Raw genomic sequence first — 18,070 nt, forward strand, 5'->3', positions numbered from 1 at the left:
CAAAATGCAAAAGTATTCAAAATTGCCACTGACAAATGGGAACGTTCAGCCAGATGTCACTCAAACTGAAGACGCCAGTGTTTTGAGCTTCTCCAAGTAGGCTAGATTGAAGACAAGTCCAAACAAAAGACAGAGTGTACGAAAACTCAAATATTCCACCTGCCATATTTAGAGAACACCATTTGCCCCACCTGTGACAGGGTTAGTGGTTTTGGTATTGGTATTGGATGACTTAGGCACCTCACAACCCAGAACATTCAAGTATAAGAAAGTAATCATTGATCCCAAGGAGAGAGGGGGGAGGAGGGAAGAATGAGGCGGTTGTTGGGAAGGGGAGGGAGATGGAGAGAAGGTGGGGGTGTAAACAGTAAGGAGTATAGAGGTGATAGTATATAATAATGAGAAATTGAGATCATTCTCTGCATCAAAAAAAAAGGCAGTCTAGTTAGCTGTGTTTTCTGCCCAATGTCAGAGATCAGGGTGGAAATGAACCTGCAATGGGAGGATCCAGTGGTCATGGTCCCTACAGGTACCAATGACATAGAAGGTCATTCTATGAAAGGTCTAGAATGTGGTTCTGCAGAGAATTTCAAGGGGGTTGGAGTATAAGAGAAGTCTTACTGCAACTGTCAAGCTACTGGTGAGACCACACTGATATACTGTGAGCAGCTTTGGTCCTCCTATTTAGGGAAGGATATCATTTCATTGGAGGCAGTTCAGAGAAGGTTCATTGGGATGATCCCCAGTTTGGAGGGATCGTCTTATGAACAAAGACTAAACAGGTTGGAACTCTACCTACTGTAGTTTAGAAGAATGAGAGGTAATCTCATTGAAACATAACAGACTCTTAATAGGCTTGACAAAAAGAACTTGCCTTGCGCATTTCCTTTTAACTTTTGTCTTTTTATCTTAAACCTATGCTTCCTAGTGTTTGACATTACCACCCTGGGAAAAAGACTCTGACTAACCACACTATCCATGCATCTCAATTTTATCTACTTTCATCAGGTAACCCTTCAGCCTCCGAAGCTCTAGCAAAAATAATCCAATTTTATCCAACCTCTCCTTATAACTAATAAACTCCAATCTAGGCAACATCCCGATAAACCATTTTTGCACTGTCTCCAAAGCCTTCACATCCATCCTATAGTATGGCAAACAGAAGTGCACACATTACTCTAAATTTGGCCTAAATAGAGTTTTACATAACTATGGAATGACTTGCCAACTTTTACTCTCGATGCCCTGACTAATGTAGACCTGTTGCCTTTTTTACCACCTTATCCTCAGGGTAACGTCCTCCTCCCATCCACCTTCAGCTGCTTCGTCAATGACCTCCTCTCCGCCATAAGGTCAGAAGAGGAGATGTTCACCGATGATTGCACAATGTTCAGCACCATTCATGACTCCTCAGATATTGAAGCAGTCCATGTTCAAATGCAACAAGATCTGGACAATATTCAGGCTTGGGCTGACAAGTGGCAAGTAACATTCGTGCTGCACAAATACCAGGTTATGACCATCATGAATAAGAGACAATCTAACCACCGCCCTGTGATATTCAACCATGTTACCATCACTGAATCCCCCACTATCAATATCCTGGGGGTCAGCATTGACCAGAAATTCAACTGCATTCACCACATAAACACAATGGCTACAAGAGCAGGTCAGAAGCTAGGAATACTGTGGTGAGTAACTCTTTTCCTGACTCCTCAAAGCCTGTCTGCCATCTACAAGGCACAAGTAAGGATTGTGATGGAATACTCTCCACTTGCCTAGATGAGTGCAGCTGCCTAACTTTGCATGACCATCAAATATATGACTTTCTCTGTCACTATCCAAGTAGTGAATAAATAATGTGAATAACTAAGGCCTTAACACAGATCCTTGTGGGATACCACTGGTCACATCCTGCAAATTTGAGTACCTAGCCCTTATAGAAACACAGAAGATAGCACTAGGAGGAGGAGGCCATCCAGCCCTTTGAGCCTGCTCTGCCATCCTTCACGATCATTGCTGATCATCCAACTCAATAGCCTAATCCTGCTTTCTCCCCTTAATCTTCGATCATATTCGCCCCAAATTCAGTATCTAGTCGCCTCTGGAATACATTCAATGTGTTGGCATCAACCCCTTCCTGTGTTAATGAATTCCACAGGCTCACCACTCTGGGTGAAGAAATTTCTCCTTGTCTCCGTCCTAAATCGTCTACCCGAATCCTCGTATCACTACTTGTTACTTGCCATTAATCAAATTCCCAGCATTGTCTATAAATTGCCGCCAATTCCATGAGCTTTTACCTTAGTTAACAGTCTCTTGTTTGAGGCTTTATCATATGCCTTCTGAAACATTTATAGATCGCCCCCTGTCCACTATTTTAGTCACTTCATTCAAAAAATTAAATGAAGTTTGTCAGGCATGACCTATCGGTCATGAATCCATGTTGATTGTCCTTGATTACCTGAAAATTTGAGGTGTTTAGTCTCCTCATCCTTGATTATAAACTCTAACAAATTCCTAAGCACAGATGTTAGGCTAACTAGTCTGTAATTCCTGGTTTAACAAAGTGTGGAGCTGGAAGAACACAGCAGGCCAAGCAGCATCTTAGGAGCACAAATGCTGATGTTTCGGGCCTAGACCCTTCATCAGAAAAGGGGGATGGGGAGAGGATTCTGAAATAAATAGGGAGAGAGGGGGAGGCGGACCGAAAATGGGTACAGGAGAAGATAGGTGGAGACGAGAGTATGGGTGGGGAGGTAGAGAGGGGATAGGTCAGCCCGGGGAGGACGGACAGGTCAAGGGGTCAGGATGATGTTAGTAGGTCGGAAATGGAGGTGCGGCTTGAGGTGGGAGGAGGGGATAGGTGAGAGGAAGAATAGGTTAGGGAGGTAGGGGCGAGCTGGGCTGGTTTTGGGATGTCATAATGATGCCACCCGTAGGTAGCAGGAACAGCAACTCATATTCCGCTTAGGAACCCTGCAGCCCAATGGTATCAATGTGGATTTCACAAGCTTCAAAATCTCACCTCCCCCCAGTGCATCTCAAGACCAGCCCAGCTTGTCCACGCCTGCCTAACCTGTTCTTCCTCTCACCTATCTCCTCCTCTCACCTCAAGCCACATCTCCATTTCCCACCCATTAACCTCATCCCGACCCCTTGACCTGTCCGTCCTCCCCGGACTGACCTATCCCCTCCCTACCTCCCCACCCATACTCTCCTCTCCACCTATCTTCTCCTCTATCTGTCTTCAGTCTGCCTTCCCCTCTCTCCCTATTTATTTCAGAATCCTCTCCCCATCCCCCTTTTCTGATGATGGTCTATGCCCGAAACGTCAGCTTTTGTGCTCCTAAGATGCTCTGGATGTGAGTTTGCTCGCTGAGCTGGAAGGTTAGTTTTCAGACGTTTCGTCACCATTCTAGGTAACATCATCAGTGAGCCTCTGACGAAGTGCCTGTGTTATGTCCCGCTTTCTATTTATCTGGTTAGGTTTCCTTGGGTTGGTGATGTCATTTCCTGTTCTTTTTCTCAGGGGATGGTAGATTGGCTCCAAATCAATGTGTTTGTTGATGGACTTCCGGTTGGAATGCCATGCTTCTAGGAATTCTCGTGCATGTCTCTGTTTGGCTTGTACTAGGATGGATGTGTTGTCCCAATCAAAGTGGTGTCCTTCCTTATCTGTATGTAAGGATACGAGTGATAGTGGGTCATGTCGTTTTGTGGCTAGTTGATGTTCATGTATCCTGGTGGCTAGCTTTCTGCCAGTTTGTCCAATGTAGTGTTTGTCACAGTTATTGCAAGGTATTTTGTAGATGACGTTTGTTTTGTTTGTTGTCTGTATAGGGTCTTTTAAGTTCATTAGCTGCTGTTTTAATGTGTTGGTGGGTTTGTGGGCTACCCTGATGCCAAGAGGTCCGAGTAGTCTGGCAATCATTTCGGAAATGTCTTTGATGTAGAGGAGAGTGGTTATGGTTTCTGAGCCCGTTTTGTCTGTTTGTTCAAAAAGAATGGGTACCCTATGAACACAGTCCGCCGAATTCTCAGCAACAAACCCAAACAAACATCTACATCTACAAAATACCTTGCAAGAACTGTGACAAACGCTACATTGGACAAACTGGCAGAAAGCTAGCCACCAGGATACATGAACATCAACTAGCCGCAAAACGACATGACCCACTATCACTCGTATCCTTACATACAGTTAAGGAAGGACACCACTTTGATTGGGACAACACATCCATCCTAGGACAAGCCAAACAGAGACATGCACGAGAATTCCTAGAAGCATGGCATTCCAACCGGAAGTCCATCAACAAACACATTGGCTCCAAATCAATCTACCATCCCCTGAGAAAAAGAACAGGAAATAACATCACCAACCCAAGGAAACCTAACCAGATAAATAGAAAGCGGGACATAACACCAGCGCCTCGTCGGAGGCTCGCTGATGAAGTTACCTAGAATGGTGACGGAACGTCTGAAAACTAACCTTCCAGCTCAGCGAGCAAACTCACATCCAGAACCTTAACCTGAGCTACAAATCTTCTCAAAACTCGCTCCTAAGATGCTGCTTGGCCTGCTGTGTTCATCCAGCTCCACACTTTGTTATGTTGGATTCTCCAGCATCTGCAGTTCCCATTATGTCTGATGTAATTCCTGGTTTTCTCTTTTGCCCTTCAATTTGTTAGTCCAGAGGGACGACGCCCTAATCTTAAGAAACTCAAAGATATTAGGGCATCTATAATGTGTTCCTTACTTCCTTGACAACAAAGCAACTGATCCAGCATCAACTGCTGTTTGTGGAAGAATGTTCCAAACCTCTACCACTCTATGTCGAAGTGCTCCAACATTTCTTCTCAACAGTCCACCTGATTTTTTTTATTATTCATTCACAGGAAGAGGTCATCGCTGGCTAGGCCAGCATTTAGTGCCCATCCCTTATTGTCCAAAAGGCAGTTAGGAGACAACTAAATTCAGGTCACTGAATGTGGCAACACAGGTGGAAAAGGTAGTCAACAAGGCATACAGCATGCTTGCCTTCAACTGGCCAGGGCATTAATTTTAAAAGTTGGCAGGCAATGTTGCAGCTTTACATAACCTTAGTTTGGCCACATTTGGAATAGTGTGTTCAACTCTGGCAGCCACACTACCAGAAGGATATGGTGGCTTTGGCTCAGAGAGAAAAGATTTACCAGGATGTTGCCTGGTATGGATCCTGGTATAGAGGGCATTAGCTAAGAGGAGAGGTTGGAGAAACTTGGGTTGTTCTCACTGGAATGACGGAGGTTGAAGGGTGACCTGATAGAGGTCTACAAGACTATGAAGGGCATGGACAGACTGGACAGTCAGAAGCTTTTTTCCAGGGTGGAAGAATCAGTTACCCAGGGGTCATGGGTTTAAGGTGTGAGGGGGAAGGCTTAAAGGTGATGTAAGAGGCAAGTTTTTTTCACAGAGGGTGGTGGGTGCCTGGAACTCAAAGGGAGGTAGTGGAAGTAGATTCTATGATGCCTTTTAAAGGGTATCTTGACAAATATATGAATAGGATGGGAATAGAGGGATACGGTCACTGGAAGGGTAGGGGGTTTTAGTTGTAACAGGCAGCATGTTGGTGCAGGCTTGGAGGGCTGAAGGTCCTGTTCCTGTACTGTAATTTTCTTTGTTCTTTGTTCTTATTTCTAAATTGCTGTGGGTCTGCAGTCACATAGTCTAGATCAAGCAAGGACAGCAGCTTTCTTCCCTCTTGGTCAATGAGTGAACCAGAGGGATTTTCCCTGACAACTGACAATAGTTCCACAGTCATCATTAGACCCTTAATTCCAGATTGTTGTTGAATTTAAATTCCACCATCTGCTATGAGGAGATTCAAATCTGGGTCCACAGAACAATACCTGGGTCTTTGGATTAACAGTTTAGCAATAATACCACAATGCCCTCTAGTTCTAGGGTCCCCAAACACTGGAAATAATTTATCTTGATCTACCTATCCTTTCTATTATTATCATCTCAAAGACCTCACTCATATTACCCATTAACCTTCTAAACTCTAGAAGAAACAGACCTCATTTGTCTAACCTCTCCAAATAAGTGAACCCCTGAAGTCCAACTATCATTCCTGTAAACCCTCCAAGGCCAAGACCATGTGCCCAAATCTGTTGTCAGTTCTTCAAATGAGGTGTGAACAGGGTTTTATAGGTGCAGCATAATGTCTGTGTCCTTATACTCCAGTCCTTCCAGATATAAAGGCCAGTATTCTATTAGCTTTCTTGATTATTTACTGCATCTGTCTGTGGCATTTTAAAGATCTATGCACCTGAACCCCCAAGTCTCTTCAGACATCCATCTTGTTTAACTTCATACAATCTAGAAAGTACCCTTATCTATCCTTTTTAGATCCCAAATGGATAAACTTACAAATGCTTACACTGAAATCCATCTGCTATAGTTTTGCTTGTTCATCTAGTTGATCAATATTCTTTTGTAATTTTATGCTATGGGTTCAGAGGGCCACCTAACTTTGTGTCATTAGCAAATTTGGATATATATGACTTTCTGCGCCACTATCCAAATAGTGAATAACGTGAATAATTGAGGCCTTGACATCAATCCTTGCGGGATACCACGAGTCACATCCTGCTAATTTGAGTACCTACCGCTTATAGAAACACAGAAGATAGCAGAAGAAAGAGGCCAATAAGCCCTTTGAGCCTGTTTCGCCATTCTTCATGATCATGTCTGATTGTCCAACTCAATAACCTAATCCCGCTTTCTCCTCATAATCGTTAATCCCATTCACCCAAGTGCTCTATCTAGTCGCCTCTTGAATACATTCAATGTGTTGGCATCAATGCAACACCAATGTGTTAATGAATTCCACAGGCTCACCACTCTGGTTGAAGAAATTTCTCCTCGTCTCTGTCCTAAATAGTTTACCCCGAATCCTTGTGTCACTACTTGTTGCTTACCATCAACCAAATTCCCAGCCATGTCAGTAAATTGCCCTCAATTTCATGAGCTTCTACCTTAGCTAACAGTCTCTTGTTTGGGGCTTTATCGAATGCCTTCTGAAACATCTATAGACATCCCCCTGTCCACTACTTTAGTCACTTCTTCAAAAAAATTAAATGAAGTTTGTCAGGCATGACCTATCTGTCATGAATCCATGTTGGCTGTCCCTGATTAATTGAAAATTTGAGGTGTTTAGTCTCGCAATCCAGGATTATAAACTCCAACAAATTCCTAAGCACAGATGTTAGGCTAACTAGTCTGTAATTTCTGTTTTTTCTCTCTTGCCCTTCAATTATTCAATCCAGAGGGATGGACTCCTGAATCTAGAAAACTCAAAGATATCATTAGGGCATCCACAATGTGCTGCCTACTTCCTTTCACTCCCTTGGATGGAAACTTTCAGGTCCTGAGAATTTATCATTCTTTAGTTCCATTAATTTATTCACTAATGATGTTTTATTTTTGTTAACTTTATTTGGTCCTTATCCCTCATCTGCTATCAATTTTATCAGGACTTCTGGCAAGCTATCCTCCTATTCTACTGTAAATACTAAGGCAAAGTAACTATTCAACATGTCTGCCATTTCCCTTGTCATGGACAATATCCCCACTTTCTGTCTTTAGCAGGATAATGCTGTTCCTGAACACCTGCCTCCCCTTCATGTAACTATAAAATTTCTTACTGATTTTTGATGTCCCTTGCAATTTTCCTGTCATAATCCTTTTAGTAGCTCATTAGCTGCTTTATAGCCCTTTGCTAGTCTTCATATCTTTTCTATTTGGCAGAATCTGTGTGTGTTTGCAGTTCACTAAGCCCTTTCTTTTCATTTTGTGCTGTCCCTTATCTGTTTAATTATCCAAGGCTGTTTTTTATCTGTATTTTTTCTGTGGAGTTTTTCCTCTTAGTTATATAAACTGGTTCAAATACTGCATTAAGTATTTCTTTAGGCATCCTTCATTATTCTTCAGTTGCTTTACTTATTAGCAGATCTGCCCCAGTTTAACTGTGGACAGTCTCTGTCTCATCTCATTAAAGTCAGCCTCACCCAAATCTAAAATTTTAGTGACTGATTTGTGTTTTTCACTTTCAAACACTACATTGAACTTAACCATGTTATGACCACTATTTAATAAATGTTCACACACAATTAGGTTAGTAATTAAATCCAGCTCATTACTCATTATGAAATCCAATACTGCTTGTACCCGCTGCAGCCAGGACATAACAGAACATAGAACACAGAACCACACAGTGCCGAACAGGCCCTTCGGCCCTCGATGTTGCACCAAACTGTGAACTAATCTAAACCCATCCCCCTACACTATCCCATCATCGTCCATATGCTTATCCAAGGACTGTTTAAATGCCCCTCATGTGGCTGAGTTAACTACATTGGCAGGCCCTTACCACTCTCTGAGTAAAGAACCTGCCTCTGACATCTGTCTTAAATCTATCACTCCTCAATTTGTAGCTATGCCCCCACATACAAGCTGAAGTCATCATCCTAGGAAAAAGACTCTCACTGTCCACCCTATCTAATCATCTGATCATCTTGTATGTCTCTATTAAATCCCCTCTTAGCCTCCTTCTCTCCAATGAGAACAGACCCAAGTCCATCAGCTTTTCTTCATAAGACCTTCACTCCAGGCCAGGCAACATCCTGGTAAATCTCCTCTGCACCTTTTCCAATGCTTCCACATCCTTCCTATAATAGGGAGACCAGAACTGTATGCAATATTCCAAGTAAGGCCGCACTAGTGTTTTGTGCAGTTGCAGCATGACATCACTGCTCCGGAACTCAATCCCTCTACCAATAAAACCTAAAACACCGTTAGCCTTCTTAACAGCACTATCAACCTGGGTGGCAACTTTCAGGGATCTATGTACATGGACACCAAGATCCCTCTGCACATCCACACTACCAAGAATCTTTCCATTGACCCAGTATTCTGGCTTCCTATTATTCTTCCCCCATCACCTCACATTTCACCGCATTGAACTCCATTTGCCACCTTTCAGCCCAAGTCTGTAGTTTATCCAAGTCTCCCTGCAACCTGCAACATTCTTCCACACTGTCCACCACTCCACCGACTTTAGTATCATCTGCAAACTTACTAACCCATCCACCTATGCCTGCGTCCTAGTCATTTATAAAAATGACAAACAGCAGTGTTTCCAAAACAGATCCTTGAGGCACACCACTAGTAACTGGACTCCAGGCTGAATATTTTCCATCAACCACCACTCGTTGCCTTCTTACAGAAAGCCAGTTTCTAATTCAAACTGCTAAATCTCCCTCAATCCCATGCCTCCATATTTTCTCCAATAGCCTAACATGTGGAACCTTATCAAAGGCATTACTGAAGTCCATGTACACCACATCAACTGCCCTACCCTCAATCACATGTTTGGTCATCTTCTCAAAAAACTCAGAGGTTTGTGAGACATGACTTGCCCTTGATGAATCCATGTTGACTATCTCCAATCAAATTGTTGCTTGCTAGATGATTATAAATCCTCTCTCTTATTATCCTTTCCAAAACCTTTCCACCAACAGATGTAAGGCTCACTGGTTTATAATTACCTGGGTCATCTCTACTGCCCTTCGTGAACAAGGGCACAACATTTGCAATCCTCCAGTCCTCTGGTAACTGTAGACAATGAGGTCTCAAAGATCAAGGCCAAAGGCTCTGCCATCTCTTCCCTAGCTTCCCAGAGAATCCTCCGAAAAATCCCATCCAGCCAAGGGAATTTATCTACCTTCACACCTTCTAGACTTGATAACACCTCCTCCTTACTAACCTCAATCCTTTCAATTCTAGTAGCCCATAACTCAGTCTTCTCCTGTACAATATTCTCTTTTTCCTGAGTGAAAACAGATGAGAAATATTCATTTAGCACCTCTCCGTACTCCACAGGGTCCACACAAAACATCCCACTTCTGTCTTTGACTGGCCCTATTCCTACCCTAGTCATCCTCTTATTCCTCACATATCTATAGAAAGCTTTAGGGTTCTCCTTTATCCTACCTGCTAATGTCTGCTCATGTCCCCTCCTTGCTCTTCTTAACTCTCTCTTTAAATCCTTCCTAGCCAATCTGTAACTCTCCATCACCTCATCTGAACCATGTGGTCTCAACGTCACATAAGCCTCCCTCTTCCGCTTAACAAGAGATACAATTTCTTTAGTAAACCACTGTTCCCTTACCTTATCACTTCCTCCCTGCCTGACAGGGACATATCTATCAAGGACATGCAATATCTCTTCCTTAAACCAGCTCTACATTTCGATTATCCCCATCCCATGCATTTTGCTTCCCCATTCTATGCCTAAGTCTTGCCTAATCGCATTATAATTGCTCTTCCCCCAAGTATAACTCTTGCCCTGTGGCATGTTCCTACTCCTTTCCATCGCTAAACTAAACGTAACTGAGTTATTGTCACTCTCTCCAAAGTGCTCACCTACCACTAAATCAAACACCTGGCCTGGTTCATTACCAAGTACCAGATCCAGTGTGGCTTCCCCTCTTGTCGGCCCTTCGACATAGTGTGTCAGGAAACCGTCCTGCGCACATTGGACAAAAACTGATCTATCCGACGTACTGGAGTTATAGCATTTCCAGTCAATGTTGGGGAAGTCAAAGTCTCCCATAATGACCACCCTGTTCCTTTCACTCCTGCCCAGAATCGTTTTGCCAATCCTCTCCTCCACATCCCTGGAACTTTGCGGAGGCCTATAAAAAACTCCCAGCAGTGTGACCTCTCCTCTCCTGTTTCTGACCTCAGCCCATACCACCTCAGTAGACGAGTCCTCATCAAAAATTCTTTCAGCCACTGTTACACTGTACTTGACTAACAAAGCCACACCTCCCCATCTTTTACCACCTTCCCTGATATTAATGAAAAGATCTAAACCCTGGAACCTGCAACATCCATTCCTGGCCCTGCTCTATCCATATCTCCGAAATGGCCACAACATCGAGAAATAACAAACAGGTGAATAAAGCACTGACAATATTAGGTCATACATTTCACAGGACGGACAGAGAAAAAGGCAAAGGGGAGTGGAAAAGCCTTACTGATTACAAACAAGAATCACTTCCATGGTGCCTGTCCATGCTGCAAGCTCACCAGCTCATAATGCTGTGGAATGCTTCCCAAACATGCTCCAGAAATTCACTAACTTTCTACAGCTGCTTGTCTACCTCTCCCACTATGCTAAAGTTAAAATCCCCCATTAATGCTACTCTGGTTTGCTACATACTTGTCTAATTTCAGCATTTGTACAAATGCTTCAGACAAACAGTCAGGTGCCATATGTACAACACCTATGACAGCTTTAGGTACTTCACTGTTCCTCAATTGCACCATTAGGTCTCCACTGGATGCTTTCCTTTCATATCCTCCCTCACCATTGAAGTGATTCTGGTTTGTAATCAGTAAGGCTTTTCCACTCCCCTTTGCCATTTTCTCTATCCGTCCTGTGAAACTTATGACCTAATGTTGTCAGTGCTTTATTCACCTGTTTGTTATTTCTTTTCTCATTTAATCAGTGAATTTCTTATAGTTTTGTTATTACTAGCCACATCTGAAGTAGGATCACTGTCTTGTTTCTTTACTCTGTCACTTGGTTTTGAAACTGTATCAACTTCTCTCCATTATCATCCCCCCACACCTGTTTACTAGTTCAAAGTCCTTATGGCCATACTGTTTAGCCTTTCTGCTAGGACACTGATCCCAGACTGGTTCAGGTCGAGCCCATCCCAATGATACAGTTTCTTCCTATCCCAATAACTGATACCATTGCCCCACAGAATAGAACCCTTCTACCTTACACCACTCCTTCAGCCAACTGTTCCTTAAATTTCTTATCACTATGTCAGTTTGCAAGAACTCAGGTAATAATGCAGAGATTCTACCCCATGAGGTTGTGTTTTTTAATTTTGTTCACAATTCCTGATACTACCCAAACAGGACCTCATGGCCCCAGCATGGAACACAATAACAGGATCCTCTCTCACCTCCCCATTCCAGTATCTGTTTAAGCCAGTTTGAGATGTCCCACATTCTGACACGAGGAGGGCAATACACAATGTGGGACTCTTTATCCTGCTTACAAAGGATGACAAGAGTACCCCTAATTATAGAATCCCCGACCACTTTTCTTTTTGCTGCCCCCTATTTGAGTGGTCTCCTGTACCATGGGGCAATGTCAGTTTGCCCTTACTCCCTTGAACAAGACAAGGCGGTGGCCTAGTGGTAGTATCACTAGACTATTCATTCAGAAACTCAGCTAATGTTCTGGGGACCCTGGTTTGAATCCCACCACAACAGACAGTGGAATTTGTAATTCACTAATCTACCGGTGATCCTAAAACCATTCTTGATTGTTGAAAATCCCATCTGACTGATCAATGTCCTTCTGAGAAGAAAATCTACCATACTAACCTGTTCTGGCCCACATGTGAAACTGCCCTCGGAAACGGCCTAGCAAGTCACTCAGTTGTATCAATTGCTAGAAAGTCTCAACAAAGAAATGAAACCCAGATCACTTGGCATCAATCTAGGCATTGGAAATGACACAGTAAAAACAGCCCTGTCGACCCTGAAAATTCCTTCTTACTAAATCAAAATTGCTAAAATTGGGGCAGCTGACATGCAGACTAGTCAAGCAACACCCTGACATGTCTGTAAGTTATGACTCCACGCATATGACTGTGTCCCAGACACCATCATCACCATCCCTGGATACGCCATGTCCCACCAGCACGACAGACACAGCGTAAGTGGTATCACAGTGGTATACATCAGGATGGAGCTGCTTTGCGAGCTGTCAACACTGACTTTGGACCCCATGAAGTCTCATGGCATTAAACATGGACAAGAAAACATTCTGCTAATTACCAAGTACCATCCTCCCTTGGATCATGAATCAGCACTCCTCCATGTTGAATGACATTTGGATGAAACACTGAGGGTGACAAGGGCGCAAAGTGTACTCTGGATGGGAGTGATTTCAATGGTCACCACCAACAGTGGCTCAGCAGCAGCACTACTGATCAAGCTGATCAGGTCCTGAAGGACACAGATATTGGACTGGATCTGTAGCAGGTGGTAAGGGAACCAATAAGAGGGAAAAACATACTTGACCATACCTTCTCAATTTTCCAGCTGCAAATGCATTTATCCATAACAGTATCAGTAAGAGTGACCAATGCACACTGCTTTTGGACACAAAGTAGCCCCTTTATGTTGAGAATGCCTTCTATTGTGTCACGTGGCAATCTCACCATGCTAAATGGGTCAAACTTTGAACAAATCTAGCAACTCAAGACTGGGTATCATGAGGCACTGAAGACCATCAACAGCAGCAGAATTATAGTCTAACACAATGTGCAACCTCATTACCTGGTAAATCACCTATTCAGTTTTTGCCATCAAGCTAGGGGATCAATGGAGAGTGCAGAGGGCATGCCAGGCGCAACACCAGGCATACCTAAAAAAAATGTCAAACTAATGAAGCTACCAAACAGGTCTACTTGCATGCCAAACATCACAAGCAGCAAGTGACAGAGCTAAGCAACCCCATAACCAACAGATCAGATCTAAGCTCAGCAGTCCTGGCACATCCAGTTGTCGATGGCGGTGGGCAATTAAACAACTCACTTAAGGAGGCAGCTCCACAATACCCTATCCTCAATGAAGGTAGAACCCAGCACAATAGTGCAAAAGATAAGGCCGAACCATTCGCAACTATCTTCAGTCAGAATGCTGAGTGGATGAGCCATCTCAGTCTCCTCCAGTGGTCCACAGTATCACAGATGCCAGTCTTCAGCCAATTTAATTCACTCCACATGATATCAAAAAATGGTTGGAGGTACTGGATACTGTAAAGGCTAAGGGCCTGATAATATTTCACCAATAGTACTGAAGACTTCTGTTCTTGAACCTTCCAGTATAGCTACAGCACTGGTATATAACTGACAATATGGACATTTTCCCAGGTATGTCCTCTAGACAAAAAGCAGGACAAATTTAACCTGGCCAATAATCACCCATCAGTCTACTTCTGATCAACAGTAAAAGTGATTGCATTGTCATCAATAGTGGTATCAAACAGCATCTTTCTAGCAATAATCTGCTCACAGATGCTCAGTTTGGTTTCTGCCAGGGCCACCCAACTCCTGGCCTCATTAAAACCTCGGTTTAAACATGAATAAAAGAGGTAAATTACAGATGTGAGAGCAGAGTGACAGACCTTGACACGAAGGATGCACTTAATCAAGTGTGGCATCAAGGAGCCCCAGCAAATCTGGAATGAGTGGTGATCAGGGGGCAAACTCACCCATCGTTTGGAATTACATCTGGCATGTGGGAATATGGTTGTGGCTGTTGATCAGTCATCTCAGCTCCAGGATATCTTTGCTGGAGTTTCTTAGGGAGGTATCCTAGGCACAGCCATCTTCAGCTGCTTCATCAATGAGATCCTCCATCATAATGTCAGAAGTGGGATATTCACCAATGATTGCTCAATGTTGAACACCAGTTGCAACTTCTCAGATACTGTTGCAGTCCACGTTTAAATGCAGCAAGACCGGGACAATACCCAGGCTTGGGCTGACATGTGGCAAGTAACATTCACGCCACGCAAATATAGGCAATAAAAGACAATCTAGCAACTGAACCTTGACATTCAATGGTGTTACCATCACTGAAACTCCAACTGTCAACATACTGGAGTTTTACAATGACCAGAAACTTAACTAGACTTGTCTTAAGAAGCTTGATACGATCCAGAACAAAGCAACCCATTTAATTGGCAATACATCCACATCTACCACCAGAGACACTCAGTAGAAGCAGTGTGTATTATCTACAAGATGCACTGCAGAAAATCGCCAAAAGGTCTTTAAATAGCTCCTCACAAGTCCAAAACCACTTCATCTAGAAGGACAAGGGCAGCAGACACAAGGAGACACCACCACCTGCAAGTTCCCTTCCAAGCCAGTCACCATCCTGACTTAGAAATAGAATACCATTCCCTCTGTCACTGTGTCAAAATCCTGGAATTCTCTCCCTAAGGGCTTTGCGGGCCTACCTAAAGCATAAGGACTCAAGTCGTTCAAGAAGGCAGCTCAGCACCACATTGTCAAGGGCAACTAGGGCAGTAAATGCTGATGCATCCAGTGATGCCCACATTCCAAGAGGCAATAAAACAAAAACAGCTGAAGCTCCACCAGTGCTAACAAACAAGAATGCTATGATTGAGTTATATAGGACATTGGTGAAATGATATCCCGAAATTTGTACCTTGCTTTGGTCTCCTTCTATAAGCAGGATGGAAATGTATTGGAGGTGGTTTACTTGATTGTAGTCTGGAATGGGCAGATTGTCTTTTAAAGATAGGTTGGATAGTCGGGTCTTTCTGTACTGGAGTTTAGATGAACAAGGGGTGAACTTCATTGAAGTGTGTAAGATCTTGAATTGTCTTAACAAGGTGGACGTGAAAGAATATTTCCTCGTGGGTCAGAATAAGGGGGCACAGTTTTAAAATTGAGGTTGACCTTTTGTGACTCTCCAATTTTGGTATTCTTTGCTTCAGAAGGCAGCAGAAGTCAGGTTATCACATATTTTTAAGACATGGATAAATTTTTGCTAGGCAGGGGAATGTACAGTAATTGGGGTTAGGCAGGAATGTGGAATTTAAAATTTAAGTAGACCATCCGTGATCATCAGACTTGAGGAGCTAAATGGTATACTTCTGCTCCAATTTTTGTATGTTCATTGAATGGTATTGGCTTATTCAGATTATTGCCTGGTGAGGATTACAGAAAATGTCCACTTTTTAATGCCAAAGGCTCGGCAGGCACTGAGTTTCTTATGAAGAACTTAAATTAGTTTACATTTAAGTATCTTCTGACCAAACTCAAATTTTGAAATTCACTATGACTACAGTGGTCATTTGTTTATTACCCAGGCACCCAAACTGCTTAACACAGAAACACTCAGGAGAATGAAAGCATTGCGTACAGTTCTGGTCACCACATTTTAAGAAGGATGTGGAAGCTTCGGAAAGGGTGCAGAGGAGATTTACTAGGATGCTGCCTGGTACGGAGGGAAGGTCTAACGAGGAAAGGTGGAGGGACTAGAGGCTGTTTTCGTTAGAGAGAAGGTGGTTGAGAGGTGACTTAACTGAGACATATAAAATAATCAGAGGGTTAGATAGGGTGGATAGGGAGAGCCTTTTTCCTAGGATGGCGACGGCGAGCACGAGTGGGCATAGCTTTAAATTGAGGGGTGATAGATATAGGACAGATGTCAGAGGTAGTTTCTTTACTCAGAGAGTAGTAAGGGAATGGAACGCTTTGCCTGCAACGGTAGTAGATTCGTCAACTTTAAGTACATTTAAGTCGTTATCGGACAAACATATGGATATACATGGAATAGTGTCGGTGAGATGGGCTTCAGATTGGTATGACAGGTCGGCACAACATCGAGGGCCAAAGGGCCTGTACTGTGCTGTAATGTTCTATGTATGTATTGTGTGGGAACGTGGGAGCTTCCATATTTCCTCATCTGGACACCAGGGGATGCATGGCTGGGGAATAAAATAAAAATACCTCCTCAGTTCAATGTTTGATACAGAATCACAAACATAAGCATGAAAACTGAAAGAACTAGGGATGATGTAGATCGGAACAAAATAGAGATTTCTGGTAAAGTGCAGCAGGTCTGGCAACATTTGTAAAGAGAAATCAGAGTTAACATTTCGCGTCTGGTGACCCGTCGTCAGAACTGAGGGAAGTTAGGAAAATGTCGGTTTATATGCAGATGATAGGGTGGGGGGGAGGGGATAAGGAGTAAATGGAGGTGGGATAAAGTCCAAAGAGAGTGAAGACGTTAGACAGATAAAGGTGTGGATAATGATCCAGCTGGGAGGGTGAACAGCTGTTAATGGGGACTGTTAGTGGCTAACAATAGGTAGTGTGTAATTGCAGATTGTGTGATAACCTGAGGAAGGGTCACCGGACCCGAGACGTTAACTTTGTTTTCTCCTTCACAAATGCTGCCAGGCCTGCTGAACTTTACCAGCAACTTTGTTTTTGTTGTTGTGTATGTGATAACGTGGCATGATGTGTAGAGTTTGGCACTAGAACACGGGAGAATTCTGGCCCTAAAACTACTAAACTCGATATTGAGACCAAAGAGCTGCAGGGTCTCCTGGTGGAAAATGAGGTGTTGCTCCCCCAGCTCACGCCAAGCTTTGCTGAAACATTGCAGCAAGCCTGCGGCAAACAGGTGATCTGTTAAAGCAGCAGGCAACTGGAAGCTCAGGGTCTTTTCTGCATTCTGCCCAGCTTGTTGCAATATTCCAGTGAAGCTCAGTGCAAGCTGGGGAGACACTTCATTTTCCGCCTGCCAGATGTGCTGAGCCTTTCCAGCAATCGCTACTTTTGTTTCTCAACATAAGCATGAACATTTCCTTACATATACTAAATACAGACAGTCTCTTGTTTTGTTATATGTTGTGTGCCTCTCGCAAACGTTTGTTAAGCAAAGGGGCAAGAGTTCTGCCAAATTTACGTTTTTAAATCTATTATTATCTATGCTACTTAAAACAAAATGCAAGGAGTTTGTCTTAAAATACAAAAGCTTGAGATAACTGACAAAAATAGTCCAGCTGGACAGCCAACTGAAACACCGTAGACTGATACATTGCTAAGTTCTATATTTTTAGTGCTAACCAGAACTTCCCAAATTAAAATTTTCCCTTTACATTGGACTGCATCAAGAACTGTTCCATCAACAGCATTAAAAAGCAATATAGTGGTGTTTAATTTTGAGCATTCTTGTCTTACCTTATTCCTCATCTCTTTGAACTCACGTGGGTCAGTGTTTAGCGGCACGAACTGATTGGGAATTGGTCCAGCTGCATCCTTCATCCACTATAAACAGCAAGAAAATAACATGGTCAGTATGTAGAACAGTTTTTACAATGGCAGAACAACATGAGACTGTTGAAAAAAGTCATGCATTTACTAAAAACATTCAGTGCATAAAC

The 18,070-nt window shown here is 43.1% G+C and overlaps 1 protein-coding gene across 6 annotated transcripts in view; it reads right to left on the minus strand.

Moving 5' to 3' along the window:
* add1 (adducin 1 (alpha)) overlaps window positions 1–18,070 on the minus strand; it is a 194,718-nt gene that overhangs the window by 46,326 nt on the left and 130,322 nt on the right. For all 6 annotated transcript variants that reach the window (XM_059644900.1, XM_059644896.1, XM_048526896.2 and 3 more), the window contains one exon: window positions 17,868–17,954. In XM_059644900.1, coding sequence (XP_059500883.1) covers window positions 17,868–17,954 — 87 coding nt within the window. The remainder of the gene's footprint in view (window positions 1–17,867; window positions 17,955–18,070) is intronic.

Source organism: Stegostoma tigrinum, chromosome 3 (genome assembly GCF_030684315.1).
Source record: "Stegostoma tigrinum isolate sSteTig4 chromosome 3, sSteTig4.hap1, whole genome shotgun sequence".
NCBI lineage: Eukaryota > Metazoa > Chordata > Chondrichthyes > Orectolobiformes > Stegostomatidae > Stegostoma > Stegostoma tigrinum.